Genomic DNA, 16,651 nt, shown 5'->3' with positions numbered 1-16,651 from the left:
TCCCATGAGGCGAGAAACGGCGGGGAAGAAAGGTCTGAAGACGACTCGGCCCTCAAAATGGAAAGCCAGCACCTCAGGGGAAATGGCTCGGCTTCGTCCTCTCCCTGAGGAGCGAGACTTCTTTTGGACTTGCCGGGGTGTTTTGATCCAGGCTACGCCCCATTCCCACATGGGAGGCCCCCGCCCGCCCGCCCGCCCGCCCGGGGGCCCCGGCTGCCTCCCGCCGCGGCAGAGGCCTCGCCGGCCCCTCCCTCCCCGTCGCCCGCGGCTTTCAAGGAGGAAGACCGAAAAGGCGGAAGTTTCTTCTGCCCCGACGTGCCTGCCGCGGAGGCGCCGGAGCAGGGCTCGCGAAAGAGGCTTCCTCCTCGGCCATCGCGGCCCGGCGCCTCGGCATGGCCACCCTGCCCAGCTCGGACAGGAGAGCCTTTGCTCTGAAACTCAGCCGGTAAGGGCACCTGGGGGCATCTCCCAAGAGCGGCTCTTGGCTGGCCCTGCTGGCCGGGGAAGCTCCGGGAGAGACGCGCCCGGAGAGCAGATCGGCCGCTCGCCCCATCTGCCCACCGCCCGGGACTCCGCCGCAGAGCCGCGGCCCGCGGGGCTTGGAGGAGAGGCGAAGCCGAGCGCGCGCACACGCACACGCACGCGCCGAAGGAATTTGCTTTTTGGCGGGGGGAGTGGGAATCAGTCTCCCTCATTCCAGCCTTGTTTGCGCTTGGCATTGGGTTAGAAATCTAGATGCAGCTTGTTGTTTGGTCGATTCTGAAGGAGAAAGCCTCACCTCCTGGGGGGAAAACCCTGATCATATTACTATTTGCACAGAGTGGTGGTAATAAGTTGATAGAAGGTTTTCATAGCTCTGAGAAATAGGAAGTGTCAAAAACTTGGTGAGAACTTGTTCTCAGCATGGTTTTAAACTGCAGTGAATATATGTTTGGCATACTTCCATTAAAAAAAACCCTGGTGAAAATCCTGGGATTATGCCAATTGAGTGCAATTAAGGCTGTAAGTAACTTGTGGCTTGCTGTTGATTGAATGTTTTGCTTTTTCCATACACCTTTAATAACTGTACAAGCAGAAATTCAACAGGCACTACTTTCCTAGGCATAGAAATACAGTAACGGGCAGACTCACCTGCTGAATATATGGCTCACACAAACTTTAACCAACTCTTGACCTGTTAAGGCCCAGGAAATGGCTCGGGGTAAAAAAAAAAGAAAAAAGTTATTTGAAACTCTGCTCAGTTTTGCTCCCCCCCCCCCGCGCCCCGCCACTTTTTGGTATCTAATAATACAACCCTAATCCTATTAATCCCAGTAGAGCATACTTTCAGGCAAGGCAAATTTTCCTACTAGAAAAAGTATGGAATTAAATTTCCTTTTTGTGGATGCATACTTTGATCACTTACTATATTTCCTACTGTCCATTTCAATAATCTTGTTTGTGGATGAACTAATATAACATTTTATTAAATCCTTTATGTTGCTTTACGTGACTAACTACCTACTGAAATCAGAGACGTGGAGAGCTTCCTTCAGTTCTTTTATTTAAATCAACAGAAATACATGGAGGCCACGGAATATGCTCCCTCAATCTTGAGCCGCTGATCTGGCAGTTACTTCCTAGCTTCCACACCCCTCCTGCCGTCTAGGGTGGCCAGCAATGAAATCTTTCTGTCCAGATACAGGAAGGGAGGGCCTAGTTCTAGGAGGAAGAAGGGGCTCTCCCAGGCTTTCAAGTGGCTGTACTGTTTCTACTACTTTTGACTCCTCTCTCTGTTCAGGACTAGTGCATCTGCTAGCTTGCTCCTGTTCCTCACCCTCCATTATTTCCCAGCTCTTTGCTTCTTCTTCTGAGGTGTGCCACCACCACGAACCTGGGCCCATGCTATCTTCATCTGTCTCCTGCCTGGAAGCCTCCGGGGATGGCAGTCTCCACCACTCCTCATCTGCCCAGTCCCTGACACAACAAGATGGAAGGCTTTCGTTCTTTAAAATAAAACTGCAGATAAAAATGTTAAAGGTTTTTCCCAGTCTGAAGCATTTCACTCCTTTTGATTCTTTTCTATGTGTAGTCAAATTCAGTAAGTTGAAGGATAGAACAACCGGGAAATTCTGCAGTTGTGCAATTGCAAAAATGTCTTTGTATTGTGGCAGTTGAGTAAAAGCCACTGCAGAAAATGTAAGTGATTTTAGAAACTCAACTGTTGGGACCTTTCAGATGCTTCAGTGCTCTCCCTCTAGCATGTCCAGGTATATGTTTAGCTAAACAAATCTAATTCCAGTTGCTAGGATAAATGAAAGGAGATGACTATTATGGGGCATCTTACTGGTCACAGGTATAGAATAAATGTGGGACGAGATGCACTTTTGTCTACTCCAGTAATGCAATTAATATTTTCATGCTCTTTTGTCAAAAGTGTAGTGTAGTGGTTTAAGAGTGGTGGACTCATAATCTGGTGAACTGGGTTCGCTTCCCCGCTCCTCCACATGCAGCTGCTGGGTGACCTTGGGCCAGTCACAATTCTCTGAAGTCTCTCAGCCTCACTCACCTCACAGAGTGTTTGTTGTGGGGGAGGAAGGGAAAGGAGATTGTTAGCCGCTTTGAGCTTCCTTAGGGTAGTGATAAAACAGGATATCAAATCCAAACTCTTCTTCTTCTTCTCCAATAATCACTGCCATCAGACTGAAGAATTCCAGGTTGTACTACAAGGTTATCCTGCTTTTTGTACCAGAATCATGCACATTCTGTGTTTATAGAGTAAGGAATCATGGGGAGCAGAACACAGATAAATGTTTTAAGAATGACTGGCACATGCAGATTTTATTTTTGAGTTTTCATGATCTTATCAGATCTTATGAATAATGAGATCACAGTGTATAAATGGCAATTGTTCTTCAATATGTGATGAAAGTTACCGATCAAGATAAAGACAAATTAATCTTGTTAAAGAGCCCATTTTAGTTTTCCGTTTTACAATTCATGTTCTTAAGGGACTTCTGATCACCTGTGATTATTCCTCAGGAGACTCATATCTCTGGTTATTATCTAGTAAAATGTGTTTCATTGTACATGCAAGATTAAATGGTCTTAATTATTTTTAACTGTTTTTAACTGACAACTTATTTGTGGTCAAAGTCAGGTCTCTTTGTTGGATGTGCCTGAGAGGAGTGAGGGAGAGCAGGGGGCCCCAATCCCAGTGGTTCAAGGTAGGGGGAGATATGGCATGGGGGGCAGGCCGAGTAAGGGGCACACAACACAGGCAGTTGGTGACTGTGCCGTGTGCCAGCCCCTCCTCCAACCTGGGGAATTGCAGTTGTCCTATCGGCCAGCCCTCGGGCCTGTGGCTCCTGTTGCTGAATGCCAGGTCCTTGGCTCAGTCAGGGAGACCACTTGCGCTCTGGACCCTTGCCACTCTTGGCCTATAAAAACCAGCAGGGAGGGGACAGCTGGCTGGGCCAGGGAGATGGTTAATGCCTCTTTACGAGAGGGGGTGGTCCCTGCCTGCTTGAAGGAAGCAGTGGTAAAGCCACTTCTCAAGAGACACTGCCTGGATTCAGAAAATCTCGCAAACTACTGGCCAGTTGCTAGTCTCCCTTTCCTGAGCAAGGTTCTAGAGTGGGTGGTTGCAGACCAGATCCAGGCACTCTTGGAGCAAACTGATTTTCTAGATCCCTTTCAATTAGGGTTTAGTCCCGGTTTTGGCACAGAAGTGGCTTGGGCACCCTGTATGATGCCTTCTGTTGGGAGAGAGACTGGGGAAATGTGTCCCTGTTACTTCTCTGCGACCTTTCAGTGGCTTTTGATACCCTCAACCATGGTATCCAAATTAGGGGTGGGTGACACCGCTTTGCGGTGGTTGCAGTCCTACTTGGATGGTCATTCCCAGAGGGTGTTGCTTGGGGAGTATTTTTCTGCCCCGTGGAAGCTTCGATGTGGGGCTCGATTCTCTCCCCTGTCCTGTTTAACATCTACATGAAACTGCTAAGTGGAGGTTTGGAGTACGTTTGTCAGCAATATGCTGATGACACACAGCTCTACTTCTCCTTTACATCCTCAGGTGAGACAGTGGAAGTGCTGGGCCATTGTCTTGTCTTGATAATGGACTAGATGAGAGCCAACAAAGTGAAGCTCCTGGATCCTTTGCTGTCACTTGAGGCTCAGGTGGCATCAGTGGCACAGAGTGCCTTCCTTCAGCTTTGGCTGGTGGCCCAGCTATGCCCCTATCTGAACAGGGATAGCCTAACTACTGTCGTCCATGCCCTGGTAACCTCAAGGTTAAATTACTACAACATTATATGTTGGGCTTCCTCTGAAGATGGTTCAGAAACTTCAGTTAGTGCAGAACTCAGCAGTGCACTGGGACAAGACCATTTGAACGTATTGCAACAATCCTGGTCCGACTGCACTGGCTGCCAATTAGTTTCTGGGCCCAATTCAAAGTGCTGGTTTTGAGGTATAAAGCCTTAAACAGCTCAGGGCCGCAATACTTCAAGGACTGCCTGTCTCCATATGAACCTACCTGGACCCTGAGATCATCCTCTGAGGCCCTTCTTCATGTGCCTCCTCCTTGAGAGGTCCAGAGGGTGGCAACACGAGAACGGGCTTTCTCTGTAGAGGCTCCTTGTTTGTGGAAGGCTCTCCCCAGGGACGTTTGCCAGGCACCTTCATTATACACCTTTAGGTGCCAGGCAAAAACGTTCCTCTTTAACCAGGCCTTTGGCTGATAAACATCTAGGTAAAGGTAAAGGTACCCCTGACCATTAGGTCCAGTCTCGGATGACTCTGGGGTTGTGCGCTCATCTCGCTCTATAGGCTGAGGGAGCCGGCGTTTGTCTGCAGACAGCTTCCGGGTCATGTGGCCAGCATGACTAAGCCGCTTCTGGCGAACCAGAGCAGTGCACGGAAACACCGTTTACCTTCCCACCGTAGTGGTACCTATTTATCTGCTTGCATTTTGACGTGCTTTCGAACTTCTAGGTGGGCAGGAGCTGGGACCGAACAATGGGAGCTCACCCCATCACAGGGATTCGAACTGCCGACCTTCTGATCGGCAAGCCCTAGGCTCTGTGGTTTAGACCACAATACCCCTTTAAAGTGTGTGTGGGGGAAGTTATTAGGGTTTTAAAATCATATATTTAGGGCTTTTATATTATATTTTTATGTTGTGAACTGCATCTGGTTGAATGCCTACCAGGTGGCAAGCAAAACAGAGCCACCTTAAAATTAGGTTATGGCTTCTACATGTTTGAAGGATTCGCTAGGTATATAGAAATGTATAAGTTTGTCCGTTAAAAGAAAAACATTTTCTTAAAATGGCAGACAAGGAGCTGTGAGCTTCCAGAACGCCTACAATATGTTGAGGTGTTGTTGGGGGAAGAGGTGGGATAAGGAAAGAGAAGGAGGTTGTGCTGCTCAGGCGTAAGCCCTATAGCAAACGTCCTAGAGGTAGAGGGTTATGTTTGGTGGGGGATCTTTCAGAGAAGGGGAGGAGGAAATGGCACCTTTTCTGTTTCACAGTATCCAGATCCACACCCACCTGCCACCATTCAGAATTACATAGTTATAAAATACTGAGCTCTTGAGTTGGCAGCCAGTCCATCCAACCTCCTAGTAGATTTTGTTTTGTATAGGATTTCTTGAGTCTACTGATACGTTCAGGGACACCCTGCTATTATGTGATACCATCACAGCAAACTTAACTGCTGGCTGCCTGATTTCATGACAAAACCATACAATTTTGAACAGTAAGGGTTTTTTGAACAGCTTTGTGGTCACTGCCAGCATTTCCTGCGTGCTGTCTTCCACAACTGTGTGTCATGAGGGATACGACTTGTGCGCACCAGGGACCCTGGTGGATTGTTGTGACATAGCAACTTCCTATTTCTGAGTTTCCAGTTTTGAACAATATTCGCATGACTGGCAAAACATTGTACCAAATATCCATCCTGCTGTTATGGTGCTGGCAGTAATAATCTACACAATTTTCTTTGGGGTTTTTAAAAAATAATTTTTATTGAATGATTTTATGTTACAAAAAACAATACAGCCATACTACCACTAAATATAATTAAAAACTACCATACTACCACTAAATATAATTAATATAATTAAAAAATAAAAATTACATACATCGATATTTAGTTTGTTATTTGTTATTTACTGTCTTATTTCCTCCCAAACATTGCATACAACAACACACATATATGCAGACACCCACACACCCACACCCACACACAAAATGATAATAATGAAAGTAAATATTTTCCCCCCTTTTATCTTCCAAAATCTTTTCTTCAGCTTTGACTTCCTGTCAAGTCCCTTTGCATATATTTTATCTTGCATTTGAATGTACACAAAACGATAAACCTTTCTATATAATTTTTCTAATACCTTCTGAAAACATAATAAATCCTTAATTGTTGCCCACCTCCTTTTAGTTCCTTTATCACTCGAATGCTAGCACGGAGTCAAAACTATTATTGTATTTTTGAACATATCTTCTATAACCACCCCATTTTTCCGCAAATTTTTGCTTTGAGTTTCCTCTGGGTTTACTAGTCAGTTGAGCCGTCTCCACCAATTCCTGTAATCTACACAATTTTGAGATGTCTGCTACTTTTGTTATCCTGCCTCATGTCTTGCCTTGGTAATGGACTGGATGAGAGTCAATAAACTGAAGCTCAATCCAGATAAGACAGAGGCACTGTTAGTGGGTGGTTCCCTAGACCAGATGGCTGGGAGATTACACTCCCTTTGAAGGAGCAGGTTCATAGCTTGGGGGGAGGATCTTGCATCCACTACTGTCACTTGAGGCCGAGGTGGCCTCAGTGGTGTGGAGTGCCTTCTGCCAGCTTTGGCTGGTGGCTCATCTGCCCCTATCTGGACAGGGGTAGCCTGTATTCTGCTCTGGTCAGACCTCACCTGGAGTACTGTGTCCAGTTCTGGGCACCACAGTTCAAGAAGGACACTGAGAAACTGGAACGTGTCCAGAGGAGGGCAACCAAAATGGTCAAAGGCCTGGAAACGATGCCTTATGAGGAACGGCTAAGGGAGCTGGGCATGTTTAGCCTGGAGAAGAGGAGGTTAAGGGGTGATATGATAGCCATGTTCAAATATATAAAAGGATGTCACATAGAGGAGGGAGAAAGGTTGTTTTCTGCTGCTCCAGAGAAGCGGACACAGAGCAATGGTTCCAAACTACAAGAAAAAAGATTCCACCTAAACATTAGGAAGAACTTCCTGACAGTAAGAGCTGTTTGACAGTGGAATTTGCTGCCAAGGAGTGTGGTGGAGTCTCCTTCTTTGGAGGTCTTTAAGCAGAGGCTTGACAACCATATGTCAGGAGTGCTCTGATGGTGTTTCCTGCTTGGCAGGGGGTTGGACTCGATGGCCCTTGTGGTCTCTTCCAACTCTATGATTCTATGATTCTATGATTCTATTCTATTCTATGATTCTATGACTTCTGTGGCCTATGCTCTGGTAAGACCTCTGAATATGGCTCAGAAACTTCAGCTGGTGCAAATTCAATGGCCAGATTGCTCACCAGAGCAAGACGATTTGAGCATTTAACACCAATCCTGGCACAACTGGACTGGCTGCTGATTAGGTTCTGGGTCCAATTCAAAGTGCTGGTGTTGACCTATAAAGCCTTGCACGGGTCAAGACCTCAATGCCTTAAGGATCACCTTTCCCCTTACGAACCGACCTGGACCCCGCGCTTGTCATCTGACGCCCTTCTCTATGTTTTCCTTCCCAGAGAGGTTTGAAGGGTGGCAACAAGAGAACGGGCCTTTTCTATGGTGGCTCCCCAGTTATGGAATGCTCTCCCCAGAGAGGCTTGCCTGGCACCATCATTACTTGTCTTTTGGCACCAGGCAAAAACATTCCTCCGAATAACTACCAAAGGAACTTCCTGCTTCGAATCTGTTGCTTCCTCTTTGCAGACAGTAGATTCACACACACACACACACGGTTTTAAATATTTATGTAAGATACAGAATGAATGGCACATACTTCTGAATAAATAAAGATTGCTCAGAGTCTTTTAAATCCATACTTGATGTAGTATTGTAATCATTTTCTTTCCACCATGGTCTTAGGAATCAACTCCCACCAGCCTCAGCCACCTTGGCCATGGTTGAAGCATTCTAGGGGAGGGACACAAATTCCCCACCCATGATCAAAGGGATTGTTTTGCTTCGTAGTCACTAGAGGCTAGACACAGAAATATTGAGAATTCACGCTCTGCAAAACATATCTGCTAAACATTTTTATGGGATTCTTAAATTGGTGGTTTGATTTTACTTCTCCCTCCTTTCTCTTTTCTGCACTTGCTATATAGGCATAGAAGCTCCACTTGATTTATCTTGCTGTGAGTTCATTATGCCTAGTTTAGAGGCCATGAGCATATTTTTATACAAATACATGCAGGTCTCACTACCCAAACACAATGTGTTCTCAGGAAATCATTTGTTAGGCAAACATTTACATAACGAGTCTGCAATTTCTGTGGATTCCTATTGGGAAATTTCTAATGTGTACCTAACCACAAAATGTTGACCCCGAAAGGATGAAAAAACCAGGGAAAACCATCTGAAACCTTGCAAAAGCTAAACAAAGAAGGAAAAAATGCTCTCTTATTTGTTGAATCTCCCCCCCCCCCCCGGGTTTCTGACAAAGTGGCTGCTGAGAACCAGCAAAACACAAAGAAGTAAGGCTTGTTTACTGTGCTTATTTATTTATAGTACTACATGCTAAACAGTACATGTTTGGAAATCTGAATTTGTTGTCTGTATTTTTGGGTGCTAACTCCTCATGTTTGGATAAGTGAATTTTTGTATGACAAATGTTTGGATAGCAGGACTTGTGTGTATCACATGTCAAAATACTTAAAGTAAAATAGGACCTAATTTGGGAATGGCTGGTATCTTCTTCCTTTTTATGACAAAGGCATTCCTCGGCAGAAATAAGACGACACTTTGTGCAGCAGGCCAACCATGGACAGTTGTCTCAGCGAAGTATCAGCAACCCTGGTTTCTCTTCCCTTCAGCTAGTAAGTATGGAGCTTGTGGTGTATTTCTGTGCTCTTTACATGATGTTAGCTCCAGTTAACACAAGGAACAGAGCCTTTGAGTGTGTGGGATGGGCTATAGGAGGGAATTTGGAGTGGAGAAACTGGGCAGGGAAGAGGTTATGCACACAGCCTTCTGCCACTTCTTAGCTCTCCATCTCCCTTTTCCTATAAAACAATGCTGTTAGTATGTTTGCATGTAACATACATTATTACATAAATAGGACAGTCCACTCTTCAGAGATGTTGTTTGACCATTGTAAGTGCATCTACCTGACAATGATTTAAAATCAGACCAATAATGTTTAGGATTTTAAAGTATCCTGATGAAATGCATAATTTTATTGGTGTGTCCCCTTATTTTAAGCAATTGAGAATGAATACCATGCTTAACAAGGGAAATATTTATTTATATACCGTCCCTTATGTAATTATTTCCTGGTGGTGCACAAGAATGAAAGCAAAATATACAAAATATACAATAAAATTAAAAACAATACAAATTAAAAATAGAGCAGTATAACATTATCGGTAGCTAAAATGTTTAAAATTGTATGTGGAATACCTGAGGTGGCATTTTCAAACTTGCAGCATGATTTGTTCTGTGGAGCTGTATACAGGAGGTGTAGGAAACTCCCGGCTTGCATGCCATTTTCACCTGCAAATTTGAGCCAAAGGGGGCTTTGCACATACTGCCAATTGGCAGTGCCTACGAAGCTCCTTGTTCAGGGCTTCCAAGAGCCCAATGAGTAGGTGTTTGGGAAGGTGTTTGGGAAGTGCTACAGAAAGTGTTACATTCTGACAGGTGCTAACCATCTGACGTCATTCTGACACCAGATGATTGATTCACTGGTGGATGGTTCTGCCCATGAGTCAGCATTGGCCTGGGGCGGGGGGATGGAGATAAAGTTTTTGCAAAACATAACTTCTTATTATTTCTCAAAGTGGTTTACAACAATCTAGAATAATACATGACTGAATAAATTAAAATATAAAGTATACATTCAAATCACCATAATTAACAGGAAACTAAAATATTATCTTAAATATTTCAAAATAAAACATTACAAAGGAAGACAACTACAGACTGCACATTTAATGCAGCAAAATTAACAATAAATAATAAACAAATAAATACTGTGTGGCCGGATATTGCTTTTGTTTGTTACTATGTTATATATTTTTGTGCTTTTATATTGCAAAACATACTGATCCTGGGATGAAGGGAGGTATAGACATTTAATAAATAAAAAGAAATAATAAAAATTATCCTACCCCCACTTTAGAGTTATACAGTCCTAAGGTTCTACAGAGTATTACTTTTTCTAGACTGTCCACATGATGTTTTGAAATAACATGGAATCTTTCAGAATAGCTGCCTATTATAAACTAAACATGACAACCCCTATTATTCAGATATAATTATTCCTTTCTGTTTCATCTAAATGTAAAGGGTATTTTGTCATTGCATAGTTTTTGCTGAATACGAGATCTTCAGACTTTTAAAAGTACATTTTCTTAAGCTACAGCTTTGGAACGCTATAATAATTGTACGCTTCCTGTCTGTCAAAGCTAACCATCATTTTACTCACTTCCTCAATCTGAGAAGTTGTGGTGTTTAACTTGTTCTTTGTGGGTTATTCGTTGGGAGGGTGTGTGTGTCCATCTTTTGCTCTCAAATGCTTCTGCTAAGAAGCTTGCTAAAACTGTTTGTTTCCTGTATCCGCCATTTTGATTGCTGCTGACTGTACCGTACAGAAAAGGTATGTACCCAATTTGTGTGATCCTTACTTTGCTTTTCACTGGATAAACCATGTTTCTTAAATAGGTTCAGTTCTTCAGCAACTGCACTGAACTTTTTTTGACAGATTTTCTTTTATAATGAATACTCTTTCAACCCTTTTCTCATATTTTTTATTCTTGCCTCAGAAGTTTGCAAAACTTTCTCTCTGGAAGTGACAAGCACACAATTGTAGAGCAGCAAATTATGCACAATTTACATGGATGGAAAGCAAAAACACACGGCACAGCCTGTGTTTATCCACAAGTACATTTAGATTTTGTTTATTAATTTTAAAACTCTTTGCAGCCTAATGTGTGCCTGATATAAATTCCAGAGGGGCCAAAAGTGGATCCAGTATACAAAATCTGACCCTAGAGTATATTTGTTAGTCTTTAACCTCATGGTGTCATAAGGTATCATAGTACATGGTTCTTCTCAAGGAAAATGGGAGTGTTCAGTTATGAACATGTAAGTGCCATTGACTTAAAGAGGATTTAAGCTTGGAGAACCAAGCAATGGATTGCGAAGCAAAAGACTTCTCAGATGGCTTCCTTTGATTATACCAAAACAGTTAAAAGATACATCTAACGTAAACCTTGTGTCCTTTCATTTGACTGTGAAAAATGTTATATGGTGAAATAATATTTTTGGCTACTGTCCAGTAAATGAATGGGATTGAAGCACCCTAACACATTGTAAGTTTGTAGTCTCAACAGTTAACTTATCTAAAGCTGCTTAAGAACCTCAAGTGGCATGGTACTTCTCCACAAGAAGGGTTTGGCAAGAGACAGAATAAGAATGCTTTTTTTCTGTACAGTATTTCTCTTGGTCACATCTCTTGAAGCATCTTTTAAAAAAAGAACTCACTGAAATGCAAATGCACTTTACTTTTCATTTTATACTAGCAGTTAAGCAAAACTTCAGTGAGATTGAGAAAAGAAAACAAGGACTTGAAAAAACACACCTTAATTATACTTATCAAAATATTCAACCCAATAAGTTATTGACAGGACTGTTTAAAAAACTGGTGAGGTGAGCAAGGATGTAGAGAAGGACTCACTTTTTAATACTATCTCAGGATAGAGAATGAGTTTCCAGTAGCAGGATAGGAAACTGATGCTAATTTCTAGGGTTTAATCTGAACCCAGGCTCACCAGGACTAACTGTGCAAGCCTAACAATGTCTATTCAGAAGAAAGTCTTATTGAATTCAGTGGGGCTTCCTCCCAGGTACGTGGGGATAGGATTGCAGCCATGGTGCTTAAACCAGTTTCCGTATGAAGGCAATTTTGAAGAACATATGAAGTCCTGAAAGTTCCTATGGGGAGAATGCTTGTCCCTCTTCATTAACCACTGTATTCTTAACTGTTCACACATGCGTGTTCACACATCCTTGGATGTTTTTAGTCACTACCCTTTTCTTGGCTAGATTGCACAGTGATATCTAACCCATCAAATAATGTTGCCCTTTGCAGTCTCCCACCATTGAGAGCTATGTGAAAAGTAATGTTTTTAGAAACAACTTGCTTTTCTTCTGACTTACAGTTAAGAATACAGTGGTACCTTGGGTTACAAACTTAATTCATTCCGGAGGTCTGTTCTTAACCCGAAACTGCTTAACCTGAGGTGCGCTTTCGCTAATGGGGCCTCCCGATGCCGTCACGCCACCGGTGCACGATTTCCGTTCTCATCCTGGGGCAAAGTTCGCAACCCGGAGCAACTACTTCCAGTTTAACAGAGTTTGTAACCCGAACATTTGTAACCCGAGATACCACTGTACAGTGGTGCCCCGCAAGACGAACGCCTCGCAAGACGGAAAACCCGCTAGACGAAAGGGTTTTCCGTTTTGGAGGCGCTTTGCAAAACGAATTTCCCTATCGGCTTGTTTCGCAAGACGAAAATGTCTTGCGAGTTCCTGCAGGTTTTTTTTCCCTCCCCCCCCTTTTCTTAAGCCCTAAGCCGCTTATCAGCTGATCCGCTGATAAGCCGCTTATCAGCTGATCCTCTAAAAGCCGCTAAACCGTTAATAGTGCTAATCCGCTAAGCTGTCAATGGGCTTGCTTCGCAAGACGAAAAAACCGCTATACGAAGAGCCTCACGGAACGGATTAATTTCGTCTTGCGAGGCACCACTGTAGCTCCTTCAGCCATAGGCCTTTTACCCTCAAAATGTCACCCACTCACTTTTCATGACACCTCCAGATGACATTGCTAAATTACTACATTCAATATTTTATGTGTTATCCTACTTTTTCAGACTTAACTTTGGGTGGGCTTTTGCCTGTTTTTTTATAAACACAGTTACTGTGTCATATTGCCTACTTATTGTGGAGAGGCTTTTGAGGATTTTAAGGGCTTCTGTTTCTTTAATCAAAAGCTTCCTGTTTGAAAAGTTTCACTGCTTCCTTTTAATTGCTGGGGGGTTAATATTAATTCCCTTGTAATTATTCAGCATCTGGGGATACTGTTATATTGAAGTAGTGCTATTTTTCCATAAAAAGAAAGAAAAGGAAAAATGGTTGAAAGGAAGCAAATAATTAAAGCCAGTGCTTTTTTCCTGGGGGGATGCAGGGATACGTATACTCCTAAACATTTTGTGAATCTAAGCTTCGCCTCATTGAGGGGCAGTATTTCAATATGAGTAGGATAATGAGAGTACCCCTAAACATTTTTTTTAAGAAAAAAAGCACTGATTAAAGCCCACCCACCCAAGAAACAGAGGGCTCATCCATGTTTGCCCTACTGCTTTTCTTCAGGAAAACTTGGAGGCACCATTAATTTAATTGGGTTTACCCTAAGTAAAACTTAACTGAATATGATCCATAGTCATTGGCTGTACTTAGAACATTCCTATATAAAAAAGTTATGAGCCACTTGTTTCTGTTTTGTAATATCTAGCCTCAGTTCTATGATGCTGTAGAACCAGTGGATTTTGAAGGTTTCCTAACAATGCAGCTGAATAACTTGGATTTGGAACTCCTGCAAGAACTTGGTGACTTTCCTGAAGATGATTTGGAGGTAGTCTTTACTCCAAAGGAGCACAGGACCTTGCAGCCATCATTGCCAGAAGAAGGGTATGGAAACAGGGATTACTTTTTTAAAAATTATTTTTATTCAATTTCCAATATAAAATTTAAACATACATTTTCAATATTATTACAAATACAAATTTTGACTTCCTTCGACTCATCTGCAAATCTTCCGTTATCAAATCTTCTACCCGCAATTCTAAATTTAACATTGCCTTTTGTTTTAAATAAACTTACTCCCTTGTTCCCTTTTTTACAGTGTTTCTAATATTATTTCTTCACAAAGCTTCCTGTAAACCCACAAACATTGTTTGCTCATCACATATGCTTCTCATATAATCCACAAATTTACTCCAGTCCTTGACTGGAAACAGGGATTACTTTTTAAAGAAACTCCCAACAGGTTTGCAGCCCACCAGAGAGATAGTACATTTTCCGAGCTAAGAAGCATCTCCCCTTAACCATCAGATGATGTTCCTTCCAGTAGCACCTTAAAGACCAACTGAGTTAGTTCTAGGTATGAGCTTTCGTGTGCATGCACACTTCTTCAGATACACAGTGTGCATGCACACGAAAGCTCATACCTAGAACTAACTCAGTTGGTCTTTAAGGTGCTACTGGAAGGAATTTTTTTATTTTGTTTTGACCATGGCAGACCAACACGGCTACCTATCTGTCATCAGATGATGTGTAGAAGTGGGCTGTGAGTACTCAGTGGCTTAGGGAATAGACTATTATTATTACTCTTGTTTGGGGCTTCACCTGGTATTGAAAATATGTTCCAGGGAAACATCTGGAGAAGAAAGGCATGTATTAAATTCTGTGGGCACATTACTGTATTTTTCCATGTATAACACGCCCCCGTGTATAACATGCCCCCTATTTTTGGGGACTCCAAATTGAGAAAATGGCCCAGAGTTGTTGAGCCGCCAGTTGCACGCCCTATTGCTGCAGCAACAGCCAATCAACGCCAGCCCTTGACACAGCCACCAATAACACGCCAAATAGGCTTTCTGTTCAATGCCGTGTTTCCATAGAGAACCAGCATGGACTGAGTTAAGTGATAGATAGTGGAGGATGTCCTTCTTTCCTTCTCTCCCTCCTCGGATGGCCTCTCGCATCTTGGCCTCCAAAGCTGTTCATTGCTGCAGCCCTGGCTACAAGTTCCCCAGGCGAAAGGTGCCTCTGGGGCTGGTCAGGCAGTGCTGGGTGCCAGGAGCTGAGGCGGCTCAGAGTAAGCAAGCAAGCAAGCAAGCAAGCAAGCAAGCAAGCAAGCAAGCAGGGGAGGGAGCCCAGCCAGCCCGTCCGCCAGCCCTTGCTGTTGGGAGTCTGGGAAGGTGGGCAAGCACTGCATTGGCCTTTCTTGTGCTTGCTGTATGCAAGGCCTGCCTGGGAGCTGAGTGCCTGGTGCTGACGGGGAGCCTTTCCCACACGCAGGCCCAGCACCAGCAGCACCTGCTGCTGCCACTGCCGCCTCCCAAGGTGAGTAAGGTGCTGGCCTCACATTCATCTTTGGCCAGTCTCTGTTGGTCCACTAAGGCTGGGGATATCCCCTTGGCAGGCCCCTGTGGGGCAGTGTGAAGAGGCACCTCTCTTTGGAGCAGGGGAGGGGGAGGAGACCGGGCGGGGGGGCAGCAGCAGTGAGAGGCTGCCAGCTCTGCAGGCAAAGGGGGACATAACTGGGCTCCTGGGCCCCACAGGGGTGCTGCAGAAAGAATGTAGTTGGTCAAGGGAGGTGTGAACTCAAAAAGGTTGAAAACCTTTGCTTTTGGGGATTCACCCCTCATCCAGCAAAGCTGCAGAGATTGCATTTTGAACTGGAATATCTGTAGGATGAAGGGAGAGATGCACTCATGTACTCAGATTTGAATGGATGTATAATTATCAGGATTTGGAGTGATGTATCACCCTTACAAAAAGCAATAAGAGGGAGATTGGTACAGATGCTGCACTCCGCTCCGCCCCCGTTCCCTCTCCCTGTCTCTGTTACGGTGGAACTTCAGTTTTCGAACTTAATCCATTCCGGAAGAACATTCAAGTTCTGAAATGTTCAAAAACTCAACACAGAAGCCTCAAAACAATAGGGAAACTCAAAACGGAAGCTGCCTTGGAAGTTCGACTTCCAAGGCGCGTTTGAAAACAGAAGCATTTACTTCCGGGTTTATGGCGTTCGGGTTCCAAAATGTTTGTGAACAGAGACATTCGAAAACCGAGGTTCCACTGTAAAAGCTAGATGTTGTACCTCTCATTCTACCCACTCCTCCTTCAGAATTAGTAGCTATAAAAGAAATGATTTAGATTATTACACTGATCCCAGCCAAACTGCATTGGCTGCCAATTAGTTTCTGGGTCCAGCTCAAAGTGCTGGTTTTGAAATATAACCCCACAGCTCAGGGCTGCCTCTCTCCATGTGAACCTACCCAGACCCTGCAATCATCATGTGAGGCCCTATTTTGTGTGCCTCCTCCATGAGAGGCTTGGCTGGTGACAACACCAGAAAGGGCCTTTTCTGCAGTGGCTCCCCATTTGTGGAATGCGCTTTCCAGGAAGGTTTACCATGCGCCTCCATTACATACCTTTACGCGCAATGTGAAAATGTTCCTCTTTATTTTTTTTTAAATAATATTTATTACTTTTAAAAGGAAAAAAGACAAGAGAAAAAACAAAAGAGAGAAAAAAAAGAATACAATACAATATATAAACAATACAAAACACAACCTAAACCCATTAAACTAAACTAAACCAAACCAACTCCCTAACCCTAACCCTAA

At 43.6% G+C, this 16,651-nt stretch overlaps 1 protein-coding gene across 4 annotated transcripts in view; it reads left to right on the top strand.

Moving 5' to 3' along the window:
- Positions 1-302: 302 nt before the first annotated feature.
- Positions 303-16,651, top strand: part of DOCK8 (dedicator of cytokinesis 8) — a 162,571-nt gene continuing 146,222 nt past the window's right edge. For 3 of the 4 annotated variants that reach the window (XM_081880898.1, XM_081880897.1, XM_081880896.1), the window contains exons 1-3: positions 303-445; positions 8,950-9,052; positions 13,750-13,925. In XM_081880898.1, the coding sequence (XP_081737024.1) occupies positions 393-445; positions 8,950-9,052; positions 13,750-13,925 (332 nt within the window). In that variant the 5' untranslated portion in view covers positions 303-392. Of the gene's footprint in view, positions 446-8,949; positions 9,053-10,703; positions 10,834-13,749; positions 13,926-16,651 lie in introns of those variants that run through there. The other variant, XM_081880899.1, reaches the window with a different exon arrangement.

The sequence above is a fragment of the Podarcis erhardii genome, assembly GCF_964252035.2.
Source record: "Podarcis erhardii genome assembly, chromosome: 11".
Taxonomy (NCBI): Eukaryota; Metazoa; Chordata; class Lepidosauria; order Squamata; family Lacertidae; genus Podarcis; species Podarcis erhardii.
The sequence above is the reverse complement of the archived record's forward strand: the minus strand, read 5'-3'. Positions and strand labels throughout refer to the sequence as shown.